This window comes from Pongo abelii, chromosome 19 (genome assembly GCF_028885655.2).
Source record: "Pongo abelii isolate AG06213 chromosome 19, NHGRI_mPonAbe1-v2.0_pri, whole genome shotgun sequence".
In the NCBI taxonomy this organism is placed as follows: domain Eukaryota; kingdom Metazoa; phylum Chordata; class Mammalia; order Primates; family Hominidae; genus Pongo; species Pongo abelii.
In genome coordinates, this window is record NC_072004.2 from 72,927,739 (window position 1) to 72,948,694 (window position 20,956).

General features: G+C 57.5%; 3 protein-coding genes across 15 annotated transcripts in view; 1 reads left to right on the forward strand and 2 right to left on the reverse strand.

Annotated features, from left to right (window-relative positions):
• TUBG2 (tubulin gamma 2) overlaps positions 1-5,271 on the forward strand; it is a 7,862-nt gene extending 2,591 nt beyond the window's left edge. For 2 of the 4 annotated variants that reach the window (XM_002827505.4, XM_024234604.3), the window contains 7 exons: positions 1,156-1,235; positions 1,560-1,686; positions 3,738-3,824; positions 3,940-4,089; positions 4,353-4,505; positions 4,589-4,750; positions 4,868-5,271. In XM_002827505.4, the coding sequence (XP_002827551.1) occupies positions 1,156-1,235; positions 1,560-1,686; positions 3,738-3,824; positions 3,940-4,089; positions 4,353-4,505; positions 4,589-4,750; positions 4,868-5,065 (957 nt within the window). In that variant the 3' untranslated portion in view covers positions 5,066-5,271. Of the gene's footprint in view, positions 1-1,155; positions 1,236-1,559; positions 1,687-2,843; positions 2,942-3,737; positions 3,825-3,939; positions 4,090-4,352; positions 4,506-4,588; positions 4,751-4,867 lie in introns of all 4 variants that reach the window. The other 2 variants (XM_024234605.3, XM_024234603.3) reach the window with 1 other exon arrangement.
• Positions 5,190-15,287, reverse strand: PLEKHH3 (pleckstrin homology, MyTH4 and FERM domain containing H3). Of its 10 annotated transcripts, none has more exons than XM_054546442.2 (14): positions 14,665-15,287; positions 12,621-12,676; positions 12,201-12,280; positions 11,910-12,101; positions 11,666-11,823; positions 11,443-11,563; positions 10,353-10,479; positions 9,617-9,824; positions 9,254-9,390; positions 8,833-8,965; positions 8,178-8,636; positions 7,693-7,884; positions 6,962-7,167; positions 5,190-6,565 (listed from the first exon to the last, which is right to left on the reverse strand). In XM_054546442.2, the coding sequence occupies exons 1-14, from the start codon at positions 14,824-14,826 to the stop codon at positions 6,541-6,543; spliced, it is 2,256 nt and encodes a 751-aa protein (XP_054402417.2). In that variant the 5' UTR covers positions 14,827-15,287; the 3' UTR covers positions 5,190-6,540. The 10 variants fall into 10 exon arrangements, 8 of the variants coding, with proteins under 8 accessions (XP_054402417.2, XP_063574282.1, XP_054402414.2 ...); XM_063718212.1 differs by having other exon boundaries at positions 9,263-9,390; positions 10,353-10,659; XM_054546439.2 differs by having other exon boundaries at positions 5,191-6,565; positions 10,353-10,659; positions 14,665-15,286.
• Positions 15,288-16,663: 1,376 nt separating this feature from the next.
• Positions 16,664-20,287, reverse strand: CCR10 (C-C motif chemokine receptor 10). The gene is made up of 2 exons (XM_024234734.3): positions 20,092-20,287; positions 16,664-18,889 (listed from the first exon to the last, which is right to left on the reverse strand). The coding sequence occupies exons 1-2, from the start codon at positions 20,113-20,115 to the stop codon at positions 17,816-17,818; spliced, it is 1,098 nt and encodes a 365-aa protein (XP_024090502.2). The 5' UTR covers positions 20,116-20,287; the 3' UTR covers positions 16,664-17,815.
• Between the last annotated feature and the right edge of the window lie 669 nt (positions 20,288-20,956).

Below are 20,956 nucleotides of genomic sequence, written 5' to 3' on the forward strand. Positions count from 1 at the left end.
CAGTCCTGAGAACCTCGATTTATAGCCGGTTGGTCAGAGGCACAGATAAAACAACCTGAAGCTTATATTGGCATTGGAAGTGGGAGAGTCTTGTGGGACTGAGCCTTCACTCTGTGGGATCTGATGCTATCTTCAGGTACAGATAACTCCTCAACTTATAATGGGTTTATCAGGATGTAAACACATCACAAATTGAAAATATCGACTAGGCACAGTGGCTCATGCCTGTAATCCCAGCACTTTGGGAGGCCGAAGCAGGTGGATCATCCGAGCCCAGGAGTTCAAAACCAGCCTGGGCAACATGGTGAAACCCCATCTCTGCAAAATATACAAACATTATCCAGGCATGGTGGTGCATGCCTATAGTCCTAGCTACTTGGAGGCTGAGATAGGAAGATGCCTTGAGCCCAGGAATTCAAGGCTGCAGTGAGCTATGATCACACCACTGCACTGCAGTCTGGGGGACTGAGTGAGATCCTGTCGCTAAAACCAAAACAAATTTGAGGCCAGGTGCGGTAGCTCACGCCTGTAATCCCAACACTTTGGCATGCTGAGGCGGGCAGATCACTTGAGGTCAGGAGTTCAAGACCAGCCTGGTCAACATGGTGAAACCCCGTATCTACTAAAAATAAAAAAATTAGCCAGGCATGGTGGTGCATGCCCGTAGTCCCAGCTACTTGAGAGGCTGAGGCAGGAGAGTGGCTTGAACCTAGGAGGTGGAGGTTGCAGTGAGCCAAGATTAGGCCATTGCACTACAGCCTGGGTAACAGAGCAAGACTCCGTCTCAAAAAAAAAAAAAAAATTGAAAATACCATAAGTAGAAATGCATCAGGTTATAACCCAATAAGCCCATCATGAAGTTGAAAAATTGTAAATTGAACCATTGTAATTCAGATGCTTCTTGATTTAAGATGGGATTATGTCCTGATAAACCCATCATAAATCCAAAACATCTTAAATTAAACCATCCTAAGTCAGGGACAGTTTGTAGGTAGTCCAGAATTGAAGTGAATTAGTGGATACCCAGCTGGCATCTACTGTAGAATTGACTGCTTACCTGATGTGTGTGGTAAAACCCCACCCATCTGGTATCAGAATTGTGTTGTGAGAGTGTGGCAGGAGAAACTGAGTCTGTTTATTCCTGTATACACACAGGGCTTCGTGCTGTGTCACTCCATCGCTGGGGGTACGGGTTCTGGCCTGGGCTCCTACCTCCTGGAGCGACTGAATGACAGGCAAGCCTGTGTTTGGGGAGAGGGCATTAACCCTGGTTCCCTGGGTAATGTCATTGCTTTTTTCTCTTGAGCTAGAAAGTCTGCCACTACCCCTTTTGAGTCATAGGGACAGACCCACCCAAGGACCATGTTGGAAGCTATTTTGGGGGGTGGGGGTTTACCTATGGAAGGGAGGGGATCTACAGAATTTGAAGCTTTCAGGCTTATCCTTTTTGGCTCTGAAGACTCAGTTCTGCCCTCACCCCTTTTGTACAAAATGGCACATATGGGCAGTGATGGAGGAGTCCTTCCAGTTCACTATGCCGCCATCCTCTTTTCTCTCAGGTACCCCAAGAAGCTAGTGCAGACTTACTCAGTGTTTCCCTACCAGGACGAGATGAGCGACGTGGTGGTTCAGCCCTACAATTCACTCCTGACACTCAAGAGACTGACGCAGAACGCAGACTGTGTGGTGAGCAAAGAAAGAGTTGAGGGGCTGGGTGTGGTGGCTCATGCCTGTAGTTCTAGCACTTTGGGAGGCCTAGGCAGATGGATTGCTTGAGCTCAGGAGTTCAATACTAGCCTGGGCAACACGTGAAACCCTATCTCCACAGAAAATACAAAAATTAGGGCTGGGTGCGGCGGTTCACACCTGTAATCCCAGCACTTTGGGAGGCTGAGACGGGCGGATCACCTATGGTTGGGAGTTCGAGACCACCCTGACCAACATGAAGAAACCCCGTCTCTACTAAAAAAACAAAATTAGCCGGGCATGGTGGCGCATGCCTGTAGTCCCAGCTACTCGGGAGGCTGAGGCAGGAGAGTTGCTTGAACCCGGGAAGTGGAGGTTGCAATGAGCTGAGATCACACCGTTGCACTCCAGCCTGGGTGACAGAGCGAGACTCCGTCTCAAAAAAAAAAAAAAAAAAAAAATTAGCCAGTCCTGGTAGCATGTACCTGTAGTCCCAGCTACTTGGAGGCTGAGGCAGGAGAATCACTTGAACCCGGGAGGCAAAGATTGCGGTGAGTCAAGATCACACCATTGCACTCCAGCGTGGGTGACAGAGCGAGACTCTGCCTCAAAAAATAACATAAAAAAAAATTAGCCAGGCATGGTGGCATGTGCCTGTAGTCCTAGCTACACAGGAGGCTGAGGTGGGGGGATTGCTTGAGCTCAGGAAGTCGAGGCAGCAGTGAGCCATGATCACACCACTGCACTCCAGCTTGGGCAACAGAACAAGACCTTGTGTTTAAAAAAAAAAAAAAAGGGTAGAGGACTTTGGTGTGTCTCCTCAGGCCAGTGAGTCTCATTCACCCCACCCTTCCTCAGCCCCTATACACACAAAACAGAAGACCAACAAAGCCATACCTGTGGGCCAAATTAGGAAATAAAGTCCTGACCTCTAAGTTTCTTAGAATCCTTTTAGGCAGCAAAACTCTCAACAAAGTGAATATACCTTCCCCACACCACCACATATCCCACCTTTGCCTACTTAATGTCCACTCATGCTTGTATTCTCAGCTCAAGGATAACTTTCTTAGCAAAACCCTTCCTGACTACTCAGTCAAGATCAGATTCCTATATGTGTATTTCAGGGAGTTAACTATACTTTTCTGTTTTATATTTAGTGTGCCTCCCTCCACGAGACTGTAAGCCTAATGAAGGGAAAGACGGTGCCTGTTCCTCTCTGTGGTCTCCCCAGAGCCAGGCACAGTGTATGGCACATGTGGGTACTCACGTGTTTGTTTACTGCCCTGCGTAGTCCGAGAGTATCTCATGGTGCCCCAGAAACAGTACTTTTCTATTTTTTATTTATATTTATATATATATAATATATATTTATATATGTATATATTATATATATTTTTATATGTGTATATATTATATATATATTTTTATATGTATATATATTATATATATATTTATACTTTTTTATTTATATTTTTTACAGAGATGGCATCTTGCTGTGTTGCTCAGGCTGGTGTCCAACTCCTGGCCTCGAGTGGTCCTCCCACCTTGGCCTTGGGATTACAGGGCTGAGCCACCATGCCCAGCAGTACTTTTATTTTATTTATTTTATTTTATTATTTTATTTTTTATTTTATTTTATTTTTGAGACGGAGTCTTGCTCTGTCCCCCAGGCTGGAGTGTAGTGGCATGATCTCGGCTCACTGCAAACTCCGCCTCCCGGGTTCACGCCATTCTCCTGCCTCAGCCTCCCAATTAGCTGGGACTACAGGCGCCTGCCAACATACCTGGCTAATTTTTTGTATTTTTAGTAGAGACGGGGTTTCACCGTGTTAGCCAAGATGGTCTCGATCTCCTGACCTTGTGATCCGCCCGTCTCGGCCTCCCAAAGTGCTGGGATTATAGATGTGAGCCACAGCGCCCGGCCTCAGTACTTTTTTTTTAAACTAACAAACCTACTTCCTGGCTTTGGAGTTCAGCAGGGGCTAAGCCAATATCTTATTTCTATGCCCATTTTATCCTCAAGATGCTGTGACACTCTTCTGTCCCCCCAGGTGGTGCTGGACAACACAGCCCTGAACCGGATTGCCACAGACCGCCTGCACATCCAGAACCCGTCCTTCTCCCAGATCAACCAGCTGGTGGGCCCCCACTCCCGGACTCCTTTGGACTGGAAGCCCTCCTTGCTGGAGGGTCATCTGGGGAAGGAAGGTCCCACCCAGGCCGAGCCCCATGACATGGCACGCGTGTCCCCAGGTGTCCACCATCATGTCGGCCAGCACCACCACCCTGCGCTACCCTGGCTACATGAACAATGACCTCATCGGCCTCATCGCCTCGCTCATTCCCACCCCACGGCTCCACTTCCTCATGACCGGCTACACCCCGCTCACTACGGACCAGTCAGTAAGAGCAGCCTTCAGTGTCCCAGGCCAGGCCAGCCCTGGGCCCAACAGGCCCTGCCCCAGCCTTTCTCTCTTCCCCACTGCCCCCCAGGAGCTGCCCTTTGAGGGCCCCAAGGTACTGCGCTCAGGGACTGGCACAGAGCGGGCGACTTTCTTGCTGACTTGCTCTCCACCCTCCCTCTGCCTTTGGCTTCTGCCAAAGAGAAGCCACAGGGGGACTGTGCCCTGAGCGCTGGCCGGGTCCCTGTCTCACTGTCCCATCAGGTGGCCAGTGTGAGGAAGACCACGGTCCTGGATGTCATGAGGCGGCTGCTGCAGCCCAAGAACGTGATGGTGTCCACAGGCCGAGACCGCCAGACCAACCACTGCTACATCGCCATCCTCAACATCATCCAGGGAGAGGTGGACCCCACCCAGGTAGGGGAGGCCCCTTCATCCCGTGCCCCGGACCCGCAGGGGTAGAGGAGAGGCCACCTCCACTGCTCCTGTGCCCACCCCAGGTCCACAAGAGCCTGCAGAGGATCCGGGAACGGAAGTTGGCCAACTTCATCCCGTGGGGCCCCGCCAGCATCCAGGTGGCCCTGTCGAGGAAGTCTCCCTACCTGCCCTCGGCCCACCGGGTCAGCGGGCTCATGATGGCCAACCACACCAGCATCTCCTCGGTGAGTCTAGGTTTCTGTTCTTCTTAGGAGAGTCTGTTCTACTGGCCACCTTCATCATCTTCCCCAAGTTCACTCCTAACCCCTGGCTCGCATTTTGGAGATTTTCATCTCTTTCAGCTCTTTGAAAGTTCCTGCCAGCAGTTTGACAAGCTGCGGAAGCGGGATGCCTTCCTCGAGCAATTCCGTAAGGAGGACATGTTCAAGGACAACTTTGATGAGATGGACAGGTCTAGGGAGGTTGTTCAGGAGCTCATTGATGAGTACCATGCGGCCACCGAGCCAGACTACATTTCCTGGGGCACCCAGGAGCAGTGATTTCCCTCCCCACTACTCCTTCTCCTTCTGGATGGGAACCACAGCCTCGACCATGCCTGCTCCCTCTGACCCAATTTCACCTCATGGACAACCCTTCTTGGTTCATCTCCAGCCCATGAGCTGGTCCTGCTTCCTCCCTTCCATGCCCTAACTCTTAATATGCTTGTTCAGCTCTAATAAAGTAATAAAGCTTGGTTGTCAGTATAGCCAGGGCTTGATCTGTGAATACGGGGGGTGGTGAAGAGGTCCAGTTTCTAGGCATCTGACAGTAGGGTGGCCTTCACCTCCTCCAGCATCTTATCACTTAGTCCAAATCTTAGTGTGTTCACTGTTTCCACTGGCATCCCTCACCTTAAACTAGGCTGTTTAGTATTAAAAGAGTCAGCCCTTGTCTCAAGATTACAGAGCTTCACTGAGGTTTGCTGTCTCCTCAGTGCCTATGCCTTGTCCCAATGAGGGTCAATGTTGCCCCAACCTCTTCCACTCAGGGCAGAGGAGGTGGGGTCTACCGAAGGAGGGCACACTACATTCTGAGCAGGCCAGGAGAGCCAAGATTCCAGATTCCCAGTGCCCAGGGCCATGAGAGTTCCAGGAACTCAATCCAGTTCAACCCAACCTGATAAGTAGAAACAGAATTCAAGAGTAGGGCTGAGCACATCCTGAGTTACTTTTCTGTGCCAGAGAAATTCGTGGGTTGGTTATCTGCCCCAAGCTTCTCTCCATTCTAGGCCCAAAGCATTAGGCACACCAATGATGGGCCCAGAGCTGGACACCGAGTAAGAAATGGGCAGTGCCAGATCTGATGACTCACTGCCCTCCAGCCTCAGGGATTCCAGGAGGCCATCTGTATGCCACTCAGTAGAGAAGGGAGGGTGAGTAACTGCCAGCTTCCAATGAGGCCTGTTGGCCTGCTCCACCCACAAGCCTGTGGCAGCATACTGGCCAGGAGGAGGTTAAGTCTGGAAGGTCAAGGAGGGGGAGGGTGAAGCCCTGTGGTGTCCAGACTTCCCCCAGAGCCTGGTAAAAGCCCAGGGTGTGGGCGTCCCCAGAGGCGGGGCTCTGCGTTATGGGGTTCCAACTTGTCCCACTGAATAACACTCCCACAGGAAGGGTTTGTGTAAATAAGAAACTTTTTTTTTTTTTGCTTCTCTTCTACAAATAAATTAAGAAACAAACTAGAAAATTGCCCACACCCATTGTAGCCCTTGGGTGTGGGATGTGCCCTGTCCCTGCAGGGCCAAAAGGGTCCATGTTTCCCTCAAATCTCAGAGCAGTCCTGGCCCAGGCTGCAGGCAGGAGGGAAGTTGTGACCTCTTGGCAGGCTCAGTCCTGCAGCTGCCCCAAGCAGCCAGACTGTCCCTGGGGCTCGTCCAGGCCCGGGCGCTGGCTGGGAGGGGAGGTGTCTGGCAGGTCTTGGCATGGAGGAGAAGAGCTGCTGCAGGGCCTCTCGGGGGAGGGGTTGGCCAAGTAGGCATTCACCAGCTGCATGATCTCTTCCACCTAAGAGACGGCAGAGGTCAGTGTGCAACAGGGGCTGCCAGGTTCTCTTCTTTTTCTCATCCTTTCTCCAGGCTCTAGGGCTCCAGCTTCCCCACCAGGGTCCTATGTGCTCTGGCCCTGCAACCTTTCCTTCCTTGTCACCACTCTCTCCTCTCTCTCCTTCATTTCCTTTTTTTTTTTTTGAGATAGAGTCTCGCTGTGTCCCCCAGGTTGGAGTACAGTGGCGCGATCTCAGCTCACTACAAGCTCCGCCTCCCGGGTTCATGCCATTCTCCTGCCTCAGCCTCCCGAGTAGCTGGGACTACAGGCGCCCGCCAACACGACCGGCTAATTTTTTGTAATTTTAGTAGAAACGGGGTTTCACCGTGTTAGCCAAGATGGTCTTGATCTCCTGACCTCGTGATCCACCCGTCTCGGCCTCCCAAAGTGCTGGGATTACAGGCGTAAGCCACCACGGCCGGCCTCTCTCCTTCACTTCTATGTGCGCCAGTTATACTTGGTTCTTTCTGCTCTTCTAACATTTTTTGTTGTTGTTGTTGTTGTTGAGACGGAGTCTTGCTCTGTTGCCAGGCTGAAGTGCCTTGGCTCACTGCAACCTCCGCCTGCCGGGTTCAAGCAATTCTCCTACCTCAGCTTCCCGAGTAGCTGGGACTATAGGTGTGTGCCACCACCCCCAGCTAATTTTTGTATTTTTAGTAGAGATGCGGTTTTGCCATGTTGGTCAGGATGGGCTCGATCTCCTGACCTCGTGATCCGCCCCCCTCGGCCTCCCAAAGTGCTGGGATTACAGGCATGAGCCACTGCACCCGGCCACCTTACAATTCTTTCTACCTGGAATGCTGTTCCCCCAGGTCTTCCCTGGCTAGCTTAAATGGCACCCTTTTTGAGAACCCTTCCCTGGCTTCCTGTCACATCACTCCTCTGTAGCATTTCTCACTGTCTTCGTAGCCTGGGATTCCTTGTTTATTGTCTGACTCCACTCTAGTGTAAGCTCCTTCAGCTTGTCTGTGATCACTGCTGGATCCCCAGTGCTTAGAGCTCTACCTGGCCCATGTTTGGTGTTCTGTAAATGCTTCCTGACATCGCTTCCCTTCTCTCCTCCTCCCACAACTCCTCTTCTCACTCACCTGGGGGCTCTGCAGGAGAAGCTGGCTCTCTCCCACCCTCAAGGCCAGGGTGTGGGGGCCCATTAGCTGGCAGGCGGCCACATGGCCATAGCTGACACTGTGGATGGGCTCTGTCTCCCCTGGCCGGGAGAGGGACATGGCCTTGGCTCCCAAGCCCAGGCACAGCTTCTGTGGAGCACCCCCACCAGGCTCCTGCACACAGAGGGGCAGAGTCAGGGTGGAAGGAGCCCAGCGTTATTTTTGGTAGGGGGAGATGGGTGTCTGTGAGCAGGAGTTTCCTGATCCCCCTCTGATTCACAGCACGTGTGTGGAGGGGGCTAAGGCTCCGGGGATGTGAGGGCCCAAGGGCTGGTGACTCCTGGGGTTTGAGATGGGTAGCTGTTCTGGATGTGGGGAATTACGTGACCCTCCGTGGGACCTGTGGCTCTGGGGCAAAGGTGTGGGGCTTGGGCCGCCAGAGTCCCCTTCTCCCTTCTCCCCCTCACCGTGCTCAGCTCCAGAACGTCATACCGAGCAGCGCCGAACCCCGGACACTGCGCCGCCAGGGCCAGGTAGGTGGCCATGGCCTCAGCTCGGCCCATGCCCCGTAGCCGCTTCCAGCCGCCCAGCACGGCAGCTGCCGTGCCGGCGCCGCCTCCTCCCTCGCGGGCAATGCTTCCCGCAGTGCGGCCGGCCCCGCCGCGCCGGGCCCGCTCCGCCCGCCTCTTGGCCAGGCCCGGGGTCCAGAGCGCCCCGGCCAGCAGGGCAGCGGAAGGGGGCGGCCTGGGGGTCGGGCGGGGCGGGTCTTCGCGCGGCGGGGCCGGGGGCGGGAGCAGGCGGTCCAGGCGGGGCAGGGGCACCCGCGGAGAGAAGTCCCGGTGCAGGCTCTGCAGGCGCAGCGCCGCCAGGGCGCGCAGCGTGTCGTCGGGTGGGGGCGGCCGGCCCCGCAGCAGCAGAGCGTGAGCCTGCAGGGGAGGCACCCGGCGTCAGTGCACAAGCGGCGGCGGAACCGTCGCGAAAACGCCTCGCGGAATCTGAGGAGGTCTAGGTTCCAGTCAAGCCTCCCGAGGGGCTGCCATAGTGATGAAATGAGACGGCCCAGAAAACCAGGGGTTCAGGCTTGGGAGTCTGTTTGGAGGCGTGAACGCCGGAGAGCCTCACCTGCTCAAAGAGGAAAGGCAGTTCGTGACCGTCTGGGGACAGCCCCTCAGGGTGCAGAGGTCCGTGAAGACGCAGACATAGTCTCCACCCGGAGTCGGGCGAGTCCTCCAACCCAGCTTCCTCCGCCGCCAAGCTGCATAAGAGGATCGGACGAAGCGCTACGGAGAAGCCGGACCCCTACGGCGAGGGCAGCTTGGGGTGGGGGCGGGGCCATATGTTTGGGGCGGGGCCTGGGTGGAGCCGACAGCGGAGATGATGCTGCAGTCGGACTGCAAACCTGCGGCGGGCAGGTCCATCTGTAAACCAGCGAACACCACAGCGCAGGGCCAGGGGCAAGCGCTGGATAATGTCCGCTTAGAGACTGACCTCAGCTGAGAAGTGGATGGGCTAATAGAAAGCAGGGCTGGGGCTGGACATTTACTTCTCAAACCTGGTGAGCACGTCGGCCACGAGGGTCCCCCCAGCCAGGGCTCGCTCCTGGGCCCCTCGCTGCTCGTACAGCGCGAATGCGTTGCGGCTCCGCGCCAAGCCCAGCCGCCCCACCAGCTCTCGAGCCACCTAGAAGAGGAGGGTGAGGGGAAAGTTAGACCACTCAGGGGTCTTGCCAGGATTCTGGGAGGGGTTGATTCAATTGGAAGGGGTCTCTTAGTCCTGTCACCACCACTCCCTCCCTTACCAAAATAATCTAGACTCGGGGCAAACCTAGGGTCCAGGAAGCGGGAGAGACAGGCGTGAGAAGCTGGCAGGGTGGGTTGGAGGTCATGGGGCCTTTCTCTGGCCTCACCTCCCCCGCCGTGGTGTGGGAGTCGATGGCCACAGCACAGGCACCAGCCCCCGGACAGTGCACGGTACACAGCAGCTCCTGCCGTTGGCTCAACGCGGAAATCTCCGCCAGCGAGGGCACCAGCTCTCTGCCGCGCGTCCGGCCCAGTGCTTTCCGGATGAAGCGCGCATATTCCGCCAGTTCCGAGTCCGGGAGTGCCTGCTCGGTCCTGGGTTAGGAGGAACCCAGGGATCAATACTCCAAGGGCTTTCCTTCTCCCCCTCCCTCTTGCCTTCTTCTCTTATAGTTTATTTTATCTAGCCGATTTCCTCCCCGCCCCAACTCAAGTTCTTTGAAGGCTCTTCTAAATCTGTCCCCAGTGCTTTGCATAGAGCTGAATTACTTTTCAAGTCCCCTGGCAGCTTTCTCCCAACTGCCTCTACCACTTCCAAAAGTCTTCGTGATCTTCCTTCGGCCTGAAATCGAAATCCAGCCACTTTACTACATTTTCCTAAGCCCTGGCGCTGGCCTGCATCAGCTGGAGGAAAAGCAGCGTTTTCATAACTCCTCAGCCCAAGGGGGCCGTTTTATTGTAATTCATCCACTCACAACTGAGATAGGATCTTGTATCTCCCACAAAGGCACTGTATGTATTACTAGGTTCTTTACCTACCAAGTCTTTTGCAAAAGACCTTTCATTCTCTCCCAGCCCGGTAGCTCCTCGCCTAGGCCGTAACCCCCGCCCCGCCCCTCTCACCTCTCCAAGTGCCCCAGGAGGTGCCCCCGCACAGCTCCCCCAGGTCGGAAGGTGCAGCTCATGCAGGTGAGGAGTTGCCAGTACCGCAGGGCCGCAGGGTCTTGGGTAGCCGGGAGCCCGGGGGGACCTGCAGGGCCCGAGGTCTGCTTAGCCAGCTGCAGGAAGAGTTCATCCCGGAGCGCGGGCAAGTCCCGGCAGGTTTGGAGCACACCCTGCATCAAGGGCCCGGGGCGCCGCGCCCCCTCCAGCGCCTGCAGCGCCAAGAACAGCCGCACCGCCTCCTCGCGCAGGGGTGCATAGCCCGGACCTGTGGGAGGGTGGGGGCGGAGGGACGGTTTGGAGAGGGGACACAGAGCTGCGCCCTGGGAGGAAGGCATGAACCAGGGGAAGGTCAGAGGGAATATAAGGGGATGGGGTGGCAGGGAGGGGAGGGTACGAACGACAGGAAGAGTGAAGGGAAAGCAGTGGTCCCACGGATCCAGACTCTCAACCTCTGCCTCCCAGGAATCCCCTTCCCAATCCCTCTAAGCCTGGATTTGGACTTAGGGAGAGGGACGGCCGGGAAGGGCTGTAGATTCACACCCCACATTCTGTAACTCCATACTGAGGCTCACCACCATAGGTCAGAAAACAGGCTGGACTAGGAGTCAGAAAACCGGGGTTCCTCTCCCAGCACCCTTGAATCCTCTGACTTTAGGACCTGGGCCAGTCACTACACCGTTTAAGGAGAAGTACAGTTGGATGAGGCCAGCACGTTCTACAAAAGTGGTAGTTTTTCTACCACTTGTAAAGGTAATATGGCATGGTCTCAAGAGGATAATGAAAAAATAGGAGAGTGTACAAACTCCTGAAGGAACATCAGTAGTCAGAATGAGACCCATAGAGAAGGTGGCCAAAGGGGGCCCTTTTGTGTGTGCTGGCTTCCTCCCCTCCACCCTGGCCAGCTTCCAGTTTCACCTTCATCCTTCGAAAAGTGAGGAGCTGGCAGGTCCCTGAAGGATGCTTAGATCCCTGTCAGTTAAGGGATTCAGATTCTTACCTCTGAACCACCCCATCCCATCCAGGGGACTTGGGCCATGGGACCACTCACCTGGGGCACTGACTCCATAGGGCAGGGGCAGGAGCGGGGCGTACAAGGCTCCACTAGTGTGTCTCAGAATCGGGTTCCTCAGGTAAATGAGGGCAACGGCCTCTGGGTCCCCGCAACTTTCCTAGGGGGCCAGGGAGAGGGTCACCTTGATGGGGAAGGGAGTTCCTCACGAGCCCAGAAAGGTTTGGGGTCTACCACTCTCCCGGCTCTCCCTGGTGTGTACCTGTATGTCCCTGAGCAGTAGCTGGGTGGGGGTCTCCAGGGGTGCCTTGGAGGCGATCACTTCCCGCAATGCCACCCCCCAGCGCTCAGCCTCTGCCTGGCGTGGGGAGCAGAGGCGGACACTGTGTTTCCGACCAGACACAGTCACTGACCACAGACCTGGGGAAAAGAGAGGCCAGGGAGGGCCATTAGGGTCTGCCGGGGCTCCTGCCCAGGAAGGTAGGAGAGTCCCCAGGAGGTCTCACCTGTCTCCTTACGCCTGCGCTCTGGGCCGGTCACCGAGCACAGGCTGGTGAGCACGAGGCTCCCGAGACGCCGCGCCCCTTTCCCGCTGCTGCTGAACTGATCCAGGGAGTCCCGCGTGAGCACAAACCAGGCTCGGCGCGGGGGCAGCCAGGGCCGCGCCCCTCCTCCGCGGGGCTCCCGGTACAGCCAACCTGGGGGCCGGAGAGGGAGGGAAGGGACATCAGTAGAGACATTAATCCCTAGGGGGTTGGGATTGGGGGCCTCCAGAGTGCACTGAGGGGGATCTCTACCTTTCACAACGGTGTCCGGGTCATCCTCCGGCAGCCCTTTCTCCGGGATGAGGCTCCAAGTCTCCTCCCAGCTCTGCAGCCTGGGCCAGAGGGGAGGGAGGGTTGGGCCTCCACTCTGCCTCTAGGGGGCTCCTCTGTAGGGGCTCCCCAGACCGCAAAGGTGTCTGCTCCCAAGCTGGGCACCCCTCCCCCAGGCTGTGGGAACCGCTGGGCCATTCTGACCTCGAACCAGAAATAGCCCCGACCCCCCTCTTTCTCCCCGCGCCCCCAGCCGGACCGCCCCCCGGGACCGCAGCCAAACCACAGCGTCCGGCATAGGGCCTCTCCCTTATTGCACAACCGCTAGGGGAGACAGAGAGGATGGGGGTCCCGGGAACATGCTGGGGTCTCCAGACTATGGGACGTAGGGGCGTAGCTCACCTGTTGGAGACAGGCCCGCTCCTCACTGGCTGAGTCAGCGTCACTTCCAGGGGACCCTGGGGAGACAGGCGGGGAAGCCCTCAGGGTCAGAGCCCTTCCTGTGCAAGGTTCGTGCCTTCTGCCCTCAGGACAGGGCTGCTCAGGGGATTGAGGAAGGAGTCACAGAGTGGGGTCCTGACTAGGGTGGAGCACGCTGGAGCCGCTGGGCTCGCCCCTCCCGCCAGTCTCAACAGGACAAGCTCTCCAGAACAGCAGGAGCTAAGGAGCCGAGGCTCCTCTCAGTTACCCTTTGAAAATACAATCAGGGGTAGGGTAGGGTGGAAAGAGCACTGGGCAGAGAGTCAGGAGACTTGGGTTCCAATTCCCGCCCCACCACTAACTCACTGTGGAACCTTGGGCAAGTCTCTTCCCGTCTCCGGGCCTTAGTTTCCCCATCTTTGAAACAGGAGAGGTGAGCTCGTTCTGCCAGGCTCCAAGGCACCCTCTCCTCCTCATTTTCCCTTCTTCCACACTGCCTCCCTGGCCAAGGCAGGGCAGGTGGTAGGCACAGAGGTGAATGAAGGGCAGAGGGACCCTTTCAGTATAGGGCTTTCTCCAAAAGCGTCTTACATTCTCCCATAGACACTCCTGAGACTCAACGGTGAGCAGAGACCCTGCCCCTTTGCTGGGGCTTAGGAAGGGCGGGCCAGACTGAGGAATGGCACACCCTCTGGAGGCAGGTGTAGTTCAGGGTTTTGTCCTCCCCCTCCCCCTCCTCCTCCCTTCCCCCTGTCCTGGAACTTCAACAGTAGACTGGGGTCTGAGAGAGGCCACAAACCCAACCCGGAGGCCAGTCAGGCGGGAACCGTGCCATCCTCATATTGCTCACAGACTGCTAGAGCCAAGAGGGGGAGGTGGGGGAGGGGGCCAGGGACACCTGTCCCCAGGCTCCGGGAAGGGGGGAGTTGAGGTGGAGCATGAGGGAGGCAATGGCCTGGTAAAGCCGACCCTGCCCAAGCTGGAAGCTTGGGGACGCCTGGGTCCTGCGCCCTTCCTACGTGAACCTCCACCTATTTTCTGGAAGGTCTGAGTGGGGCTGTCAGCCATACCACATGTGGCAGGTACTGACCACCCTCTTAGGCTAACTCCCCTAATCTCAGTGCCCTGCTTCCCTCCCTCCCCCCCCTCTATATTTATCCACCCTCCGCCTCCGCCAGGTGCTGGCGCCGGCCCCGGCGGCGCAGCCCGCCCCAGCCGGGCACCGAGCCACTGGGCCTGCTGGGGACCCCTGCGCGGGGGATGGGAGCCTGACCCGGCCCATAGCACACGGGAGTCTGGCCGCCAGTGTGCAGGAGGGATAGGGGAGGAGACGTCAAGGGATGGAGGTCTCCCACACCAATCGTGCCTCCGTTTCCCCACGGGGAGATTCGACAAAACCAGGCAGCAGCCCAGTGTCCCTCACCATCCATCCTCTCAGGGGTTTCCCAGGAGCCTCACCGGGGAAAGCCGAGAGTTCTGTCCTGAGTGGCAGGGTAATGAGGAGGGGTCCTCAAAGAGCCCCCACCTCCCTCTCCGTGGGGTCCCCGCCACAGACCCCAATCCTGGGATGACTTCTCCCCCTCGTCCGGGTCTCCGCAGCGGGAGCTCTCGCATCTGGCCTCCGCGCTTGCGAACTGAGAGCGGAGGGGGACCCAGGCGTTCGAGCCGCCCAGCCGGCCTCGCCACATTCCTCGGCGCTGGCGGAGGCGGAAGGAGACGGGATGGGACGCGGGCCCAGCGGGGAAGGGAGAGGCAGGGCCAGGTCGGGCCACGCGTGACGCCTCCCCTGCCTCAGGGCCCCCAGCAGGTGGACAGCGCCCAGCCTGCAGCGGGAGGCCCACAGGCACATCCCGAGTAGGGCTGCTGCTCCGAGAGCTCCCGGGGGCTTTGGCCCCCAGGCAAAAAACTCTCCCTCGTCCCTAGTTCGCCAAGAGCGCAGCGTGTGGCTGGAGGCTGGAGCGGATCAGCGTGACGGCCGGTTACAGCGAGAGTGACTGAGACGAGGCTCCGAACCCCCGGGACTTACCCTCCCGCCGCCAGCTGGACTCGGGGTCCGCAGCTCAAAGGTTTCCTCGTCCTCGTCCTCGTCCCCGTCCCCGCTAAGCTCGCCGTCCCCGTAGTCCCGGTGCAGAAGAGTGAAGCCTCGACGGCAGCAGAGAAGCCACCACAGTCCCCCGGGGAGAGGCATCCGGGCGAGGAGCTGGGGATGGGGGCGCGGGCAGCCGCGGCCGAGCAGCAGGGGGTCGGAGGAACTGGCGGGGCTCCGACCCGAGCAGGGGAAAGATGAGGTGGGAGGAGCAGAAGGGAGAAGAGGACAGGGAGGAGGCAGTGTCCTGGGCTGGGGTGCAAGGGGACGCTAGCCAGACGCTGAGGGGGGCTCAGTGTCTGGGCCCCCGGAGGGGGGAGGGGGAAAAGCGTCCAGGGCCCCGGGAGAGGAGGGAGCAATGTCCGGAGCTGGGAAGTAGTGTCCGTTGGAGTGTCCAGCCCTGTGGGGGGCAGTGTCCGGTGCAGCGTCCGAGGTGGGCAGTTGTCCAAGCTCCAGGGAGGGTCGTGTCCGGTAGGGCGTCCGGTGGCCGGGGCCCGGGCCGCGCGCGCTGCGCTCCCTGCAGCCCCGGGACTGGCGCGCTGGGGGCGCGAGCACAGAGCTGGGACCCCGCCCCCCGGTCCCCTCCCTCTCGGGGGCCCCCCCTCTCTTCTTTCTCTCCTCCCTTCTTTACTAGGCAGGGTCCAGGTTTCGTCACAGCCTCCTCTGTCCAATCCCTGTGCCTGGCGCCGGGCGCGGCTACCAATCAGACGGCTGAAACCGCGTTGGGTTGCATCATGTGCCCCTGGCCTGGTGACAGCGGGGAGGGGCGGGGAAACAGGGAGGGAGGGGACGAGGTTATGTTAGCCACGCCCCAGTCTCTGAGGTCGGACGCGGGGTGCTAGTGACGTCACGGAAGCCCGCCTTCAGGCTCTTGTTTTAACTCTTGGCTCACCAACCAACAAATTAAAAACCCTGTTGAGGAGCTTTGGCACAGGACAGAGGAAAACCCAACTGCTGCTCTCTGAACCCGTGTCTCGTCTCAGGGTCCCTGAGAAAGGGAAACGCCTTGGCTACTAAGAGGATGACACCAGACCTGCAAGGACACAGCTCTGGAGGTGGCCCTCCACGTCTGGGGAGAAGGAGTCCAGTTTCTCGAGTTTCTCGGTCTGATTCAGCTCTCCCCCACCTTTTTTTTTCTTCCAGACAGGGTCTCGCTGTCTTGCCCAGGCTGGGGTGCGGTGGAGCCATTATAGCTTACTACAGCCTCGAACTCCTGGGCTCAAGGGATCCTCCCACCTCAGCCTCTCCAGGAGCTGGGACTACAGGCGCACACCACCATGCCTGGCTAATTTTTTAAATTTATTTTTTGTAGAAATGGAGTCTCACTATGTTGCCCAGGCTGGTCTCGAACTCCTGGGCTCAAGCGATCCTCCCAGCTTGGCTTCCCAAAGTGCTGGGATTACAGGTGTGAGCCACTGCACTCGGCCTCACCTCCTTTTCGAGGTGAAGGAGTTGAGGCAGGCACTCTGGGAACGTGCAGACCTAGGCCGGAAATAAAATCGAATATAGAGCTCACAGCTCACCGAACTCAGCTGGGGAGAGTGGCTTGGGATTCTAAGGAATTCTGTGGTCTCCGAATAGTGGAGGTCTCTTAGGGCTAATATCCTGCGGTTCTGTATAGGAAGGGGTTAACTCAGGCGCTAGGCGGCCGGGGCGGGGCCGCGGCCTCCGCGGGCGCGCGCGCGCGCGTTGCTGACTCAGCGGCGATTCCCGAGATCTCCGATGGAGGGTTCCAGGTCGGTCCCCAGTGGCTGGCGTGCGGGACCCTTTGAGGATCGGCGCCGTCTCCGGGCCTTCCCTGGATCCTGGCCCCTAGAGGCCGTGGGGGACCCCTTTTCGCCGCTGCTGCCGGAGGCTCTGAGGACTGCTAGCCTGGGCAGGGCTGGGCTGGGCGGGGAGGGGCGGGGAGGGGCGGGGAAGGGCGGGACGGGCGGGGCCGTCAGGTCAGCACCTCCCTTGAGACCTCCTCGCCACGCCCCGCCCTTCTCGACCCTAGACTCCCGGCTGGAGCGGTGGGGACAGTTTTGCTGACCGATATTAAACCGCGAGAACTGTCGCACGTGAACACTATCCTCCCCGCTGTGATTGTGTAAAACAAAGACCGGGAATCAAGGCGAGCGTGTCTAGGAGGCCATCTCGGCCGTGGCCTCTCTCCAGATGAGAGTGGCCTGTACTGAGAGATTACCTAGGAATGGAGATACCACAACCATCTTCCCGGTCTGGATCCCAGGCCCTTGCCTGCAGAGAAGTTTTTTCCCATATCCAACCTCTCTCTTTCCGGCCAGCTCAGTGCATTTCCTCTGACCCAGTCCCCAGAGAAGATGGAGAACAGCAAATATCCCTCACCCCCACCACACCCATGATAACTACTCTGGAAATTTGCAGATTGCAATCCCTCCTAGGTTTTTCTTCAAGGTGAAAAACTTCAACTCAACTTTTACAATTAATTTTTTCATTTTTTCTTTCCATCACAGACACTAGGAAGGGATTCTAAAGTGGTAATGTAATTCAAACGCCCACCAGAAACGGGAATCCCCTGCCCCTCCCCCTCCCCCCACACCACGCAAAGGCCCACAGCGTCCCCGACAGTTTGAACATTCCAATAGCGGGAACTCAGTATTTGCTAAGGCAGCCATTACTGGAGAGCGCTCTGGTTGTTAGAAAGCTCTTCCTTACAGCATTGCAAGAGGAACCTCCGCCCCTCCTTGCCTGGCAGCTTTCCCACCTCACCTCTGTTGGCTGAGGCCAGGTGACGGTGGAGGGGGTGTCAGTGGCTAGAGCTTTAGCAGACTCAGCAGCCCCCCACCCCCACCCAGGCCCTCAGCGTCTTCCACTCAGAGAGCCAAACGCAGGGCGGGGCCGGGGGGCGGGGGCGGGGTGTTAACCCACCGGTTCTGCCCTGCCACAAATCACTTCCAAGTCGGTGACTCAAAAATAGTAACAGTTGTTGGGTTGCATCTCATTTCCATGTTATCAATTTAATGTGGCGAGGCACAGAGGTAGTCCCTTTAGGTCCCTGCCTCTTAGTATTCCCCCACCTACTCCCCTTTCCCACGACCCTCAGCCTGCCCCCTCCTCTAGATTCGCAGCCCTAGTTGTCCCAGGAGAGACTGTGGGTCTCCGTGGGAGCTGAGCAGGAAGAAAGGCGGGGCCGGCGGGGCCGGCGGGCGCAGCCGCGGCGGGGTTGAGGCCCTGAGGGGCAGCCCCCACCCCGTAGCAGCCTCCGCAGGTCCTGGCGGAAGCGCAGGCCCAGGAAGGCGTAGAGCACGGGATTGAGGCCACAGCGGGCGAGGGCCAAGCCGCTGGTCACCAGCAGTGCGACATCCTTGCGTTTGCTGGCAGGGCAGCTCCGCTCGCGCGCAGCCAGTAGATCGGCCGTATCCAGCAGCAGGGCGAGGCTGTAGGGCAGCTGCAGCACCACGAAGGCCGCCACCAGAGCCACCACGACGCGCAGCGCACGCCGGCGCTCGGGCCCCCTGGCGGCCAGCAGCGTGCGGCCCAGAAGCGCGTAGCAGGCTACCATGACGCCCAGCGGCAGCGCGAAGCCCAGGGCCATCTGCGCCACGGCGCTCGCCCCCTTCACCGTCTGCGTGAGGCCCTCGGGGAAGATGAGGCGGCAGCGTCGTTGGCCTTCCCGCTGCCCATCCCGGCTGAAGAGGAGCGCAGGCAGAGCCAGGAGCAGTGACAGCAGCCACACGATGACGGAGACCAAGTGTGCGCGGCCGGGAGTGGAGGGCCGCGGCCCGGCTGGGAGCGCTCGCGTGATGGCCACGTAGCGGTCGGCGCTAATACAGGCCAGGAAGAGGAAGCCGGCGTGGAAGGAGGCCGAGTAGAGGCCAGAGATGGTGCGGCAGGTGGCACTTCCCAGACTCCAGCCCTGAAGAGCCCCTGCTGCCGCGAAGGGCAGAGTCAGGGCCAGCAAGAGGTCGGCCAGGGCCAGCTGGAGCAGGTGGGCGGAGGTGGGCGAGCGCGCTGCGCGTCGGGCTGCCAGGTGGGTGGCCAGGACCAGGCCATTGCCGGCCAGACCCAGCGCAGCCACGGTCAGGGAGACACTGGGTTGGAAGGCCCGGCTGAAGGCCTGGACATCGGCCTTGTAGCAAAGCTCTGGCAGTGGCTCAGCCGAGTATGCGTCCTCTTCATCCCCAGAGTAATGGCCCCAGGAAACCTGGGAGGGTCAAATGAGAGGCGGGATCTTATGAGACACATCTGACCACACAACTCCCCCGCCCACATTTGCCTTCCAAGCTGAGAGCTCCTGTGTGGCCAGATGTAACAGTATACGGGGAGACATAAGCTCTTCTCCAGACTCTTCCTAGCACACCTTCAGCAGGCCTTGGCTTCCCTTGCACCCCTCCTACCTCTGCTTCCAGCTTCCTGGGTGACCTTGAGCAAGCCACTTGCTCTTTCTAGACCTCAGTTACCTAACCTATAATGTTGAGATTATAAATCCTGACCAGCCCATCTCTCAAGGTTTGCTGTGAAGATGGCAATATGGAAAATGATGGATGGGGAGAACCTGTGTTCTCCAAAGGCCATAATACAAAGTTTGTATTATTATTATTATTATTATTATTATTATTATTATTATTTATTATTATTTTTGGAGACAGAGTCTTGCTCTGTCGCCCAGGCTGGAGTGCAATGGCACGATCTCGGCTCACTGCAACCTCCGCCTCCGGGTTCAAGCGATTCTCCTGCCTCAGCTTCCCGAGTAGCTGGGACTACAGGCGCCCACCACCACGCCCAGCTAATTTTTGTATTTTTAGTAGAGATGGGGTTTCACCATGTTGGCCAGGCTGGTCTCGAACTCCTGACCTCAGGCGATCCGCCCAGCTTGGCCTCCCAAAGTGCTGGGATTACAGGCCTGAGCTACCGCACCCAGCCCAAAGTTTGTATTATTAATAAATCCCACAGCTTCAGTTCCCTTTGCAGCGCCCTCTCCTGGAAGGATGCCCATATGCAGGCTTTGCTTCAGACCTGAGCCCTGGACTCCAACCTGGGTCTGGAGTGGGTTTCTGTTTCTCTTCTTTCCCTTCCTACCCACTTTCCCTGTACCTCCAATACCAGCACACTGAACCACTCATGCCAAGGGGGTCTCCAGGGTTGGGACTCAGTTTTTCAGGGCCCAGGTGGGACCCTGGACCTCTAGGTTCAACCCGCCTTTCCCCTCAGCCCTAGTCCCTGTCCCACAACCCCAGCCTCACACCACCAGCCCATTTATCTGGAGGACCCCTAGTCTGAGATAGCGCCAAGAATCCCGAATAAGCCATAGGATGGCAGAGGCCTATTGCCAGGTGGGGAATCCCATTCCTTCCCTGTCTCCTCCCTCTCTGTAACCCTTCTCCCCCTCCCTGCCCCCACTCCCACCTGCTCTGTGGCCTCCGTCCCCATCTCTGGCTACACAGGTTTCTGAGGTATAGCCACAGGGGGCAGAAGTTAAACTACTAGCGGCACAGGAAGGAAGAGGCGGGGAGAGGGGCCGAGAGGGAGGTGGGGATTAGGGTCTACGGGGTCACTTTCCCATTCCACCTCCTCCAAAAGACTTTACTCTCTTGTGCAGGATCTGGGTTTTACGAAAAAAAAAGAAGAAGAAAGGAAGGAAGGAGGAAAGAAAGAAATAAAGAAAGAAAGAAAAGGAAGGAAAGAAAGAAAAAAGAATGAACGAAAGAAAGAAAAAATAATTTACTGTCTTTGTCAGTGAAGAAAGAACGGGCTTCGGAATATAATCATTTGCTGTGTGATATTGACTAAGTTTCTTGACCTCTTTAAGCCTGAGGTTTTTCATCTGCAAAGTGGAGTAGGGCAAAAATGCTAAATTCACAGTGCCCAGCACCACTCCTAGAGCATAATTTGCCTTCAGAAAATTATGCTCTAGAAGCATAATTTTACTAGAAGATTCTTTTACTTACCCTTCATTCCATTTCCAGGCACCCTTCCCCCAAACCACCTCCCTTTTCTTGAAATTTTCAGGATGCTTCTGGCCCTAGGTTCCCTGTCCTCACCCCTGTGGCCCTAGTCCCGGGCAGCCTCGGGTTACTTGGGGTTTTCCCGGTGGCTAGAGGCTCTCTACCCCCTCCCTTTCGCAGCAGGGCTGAGGCACGCGCTTGCGCGGGGTCCGGGAAACCGGCGCGTGCCAGGAGACAGAGGCTGGGGAAGGGGGGAGGTGAGAGGAGAGAGGGTGGAAAGGAGAGGATAGAGAGACAAGAACGGAGGACCAGGAACCAGAGAGAGA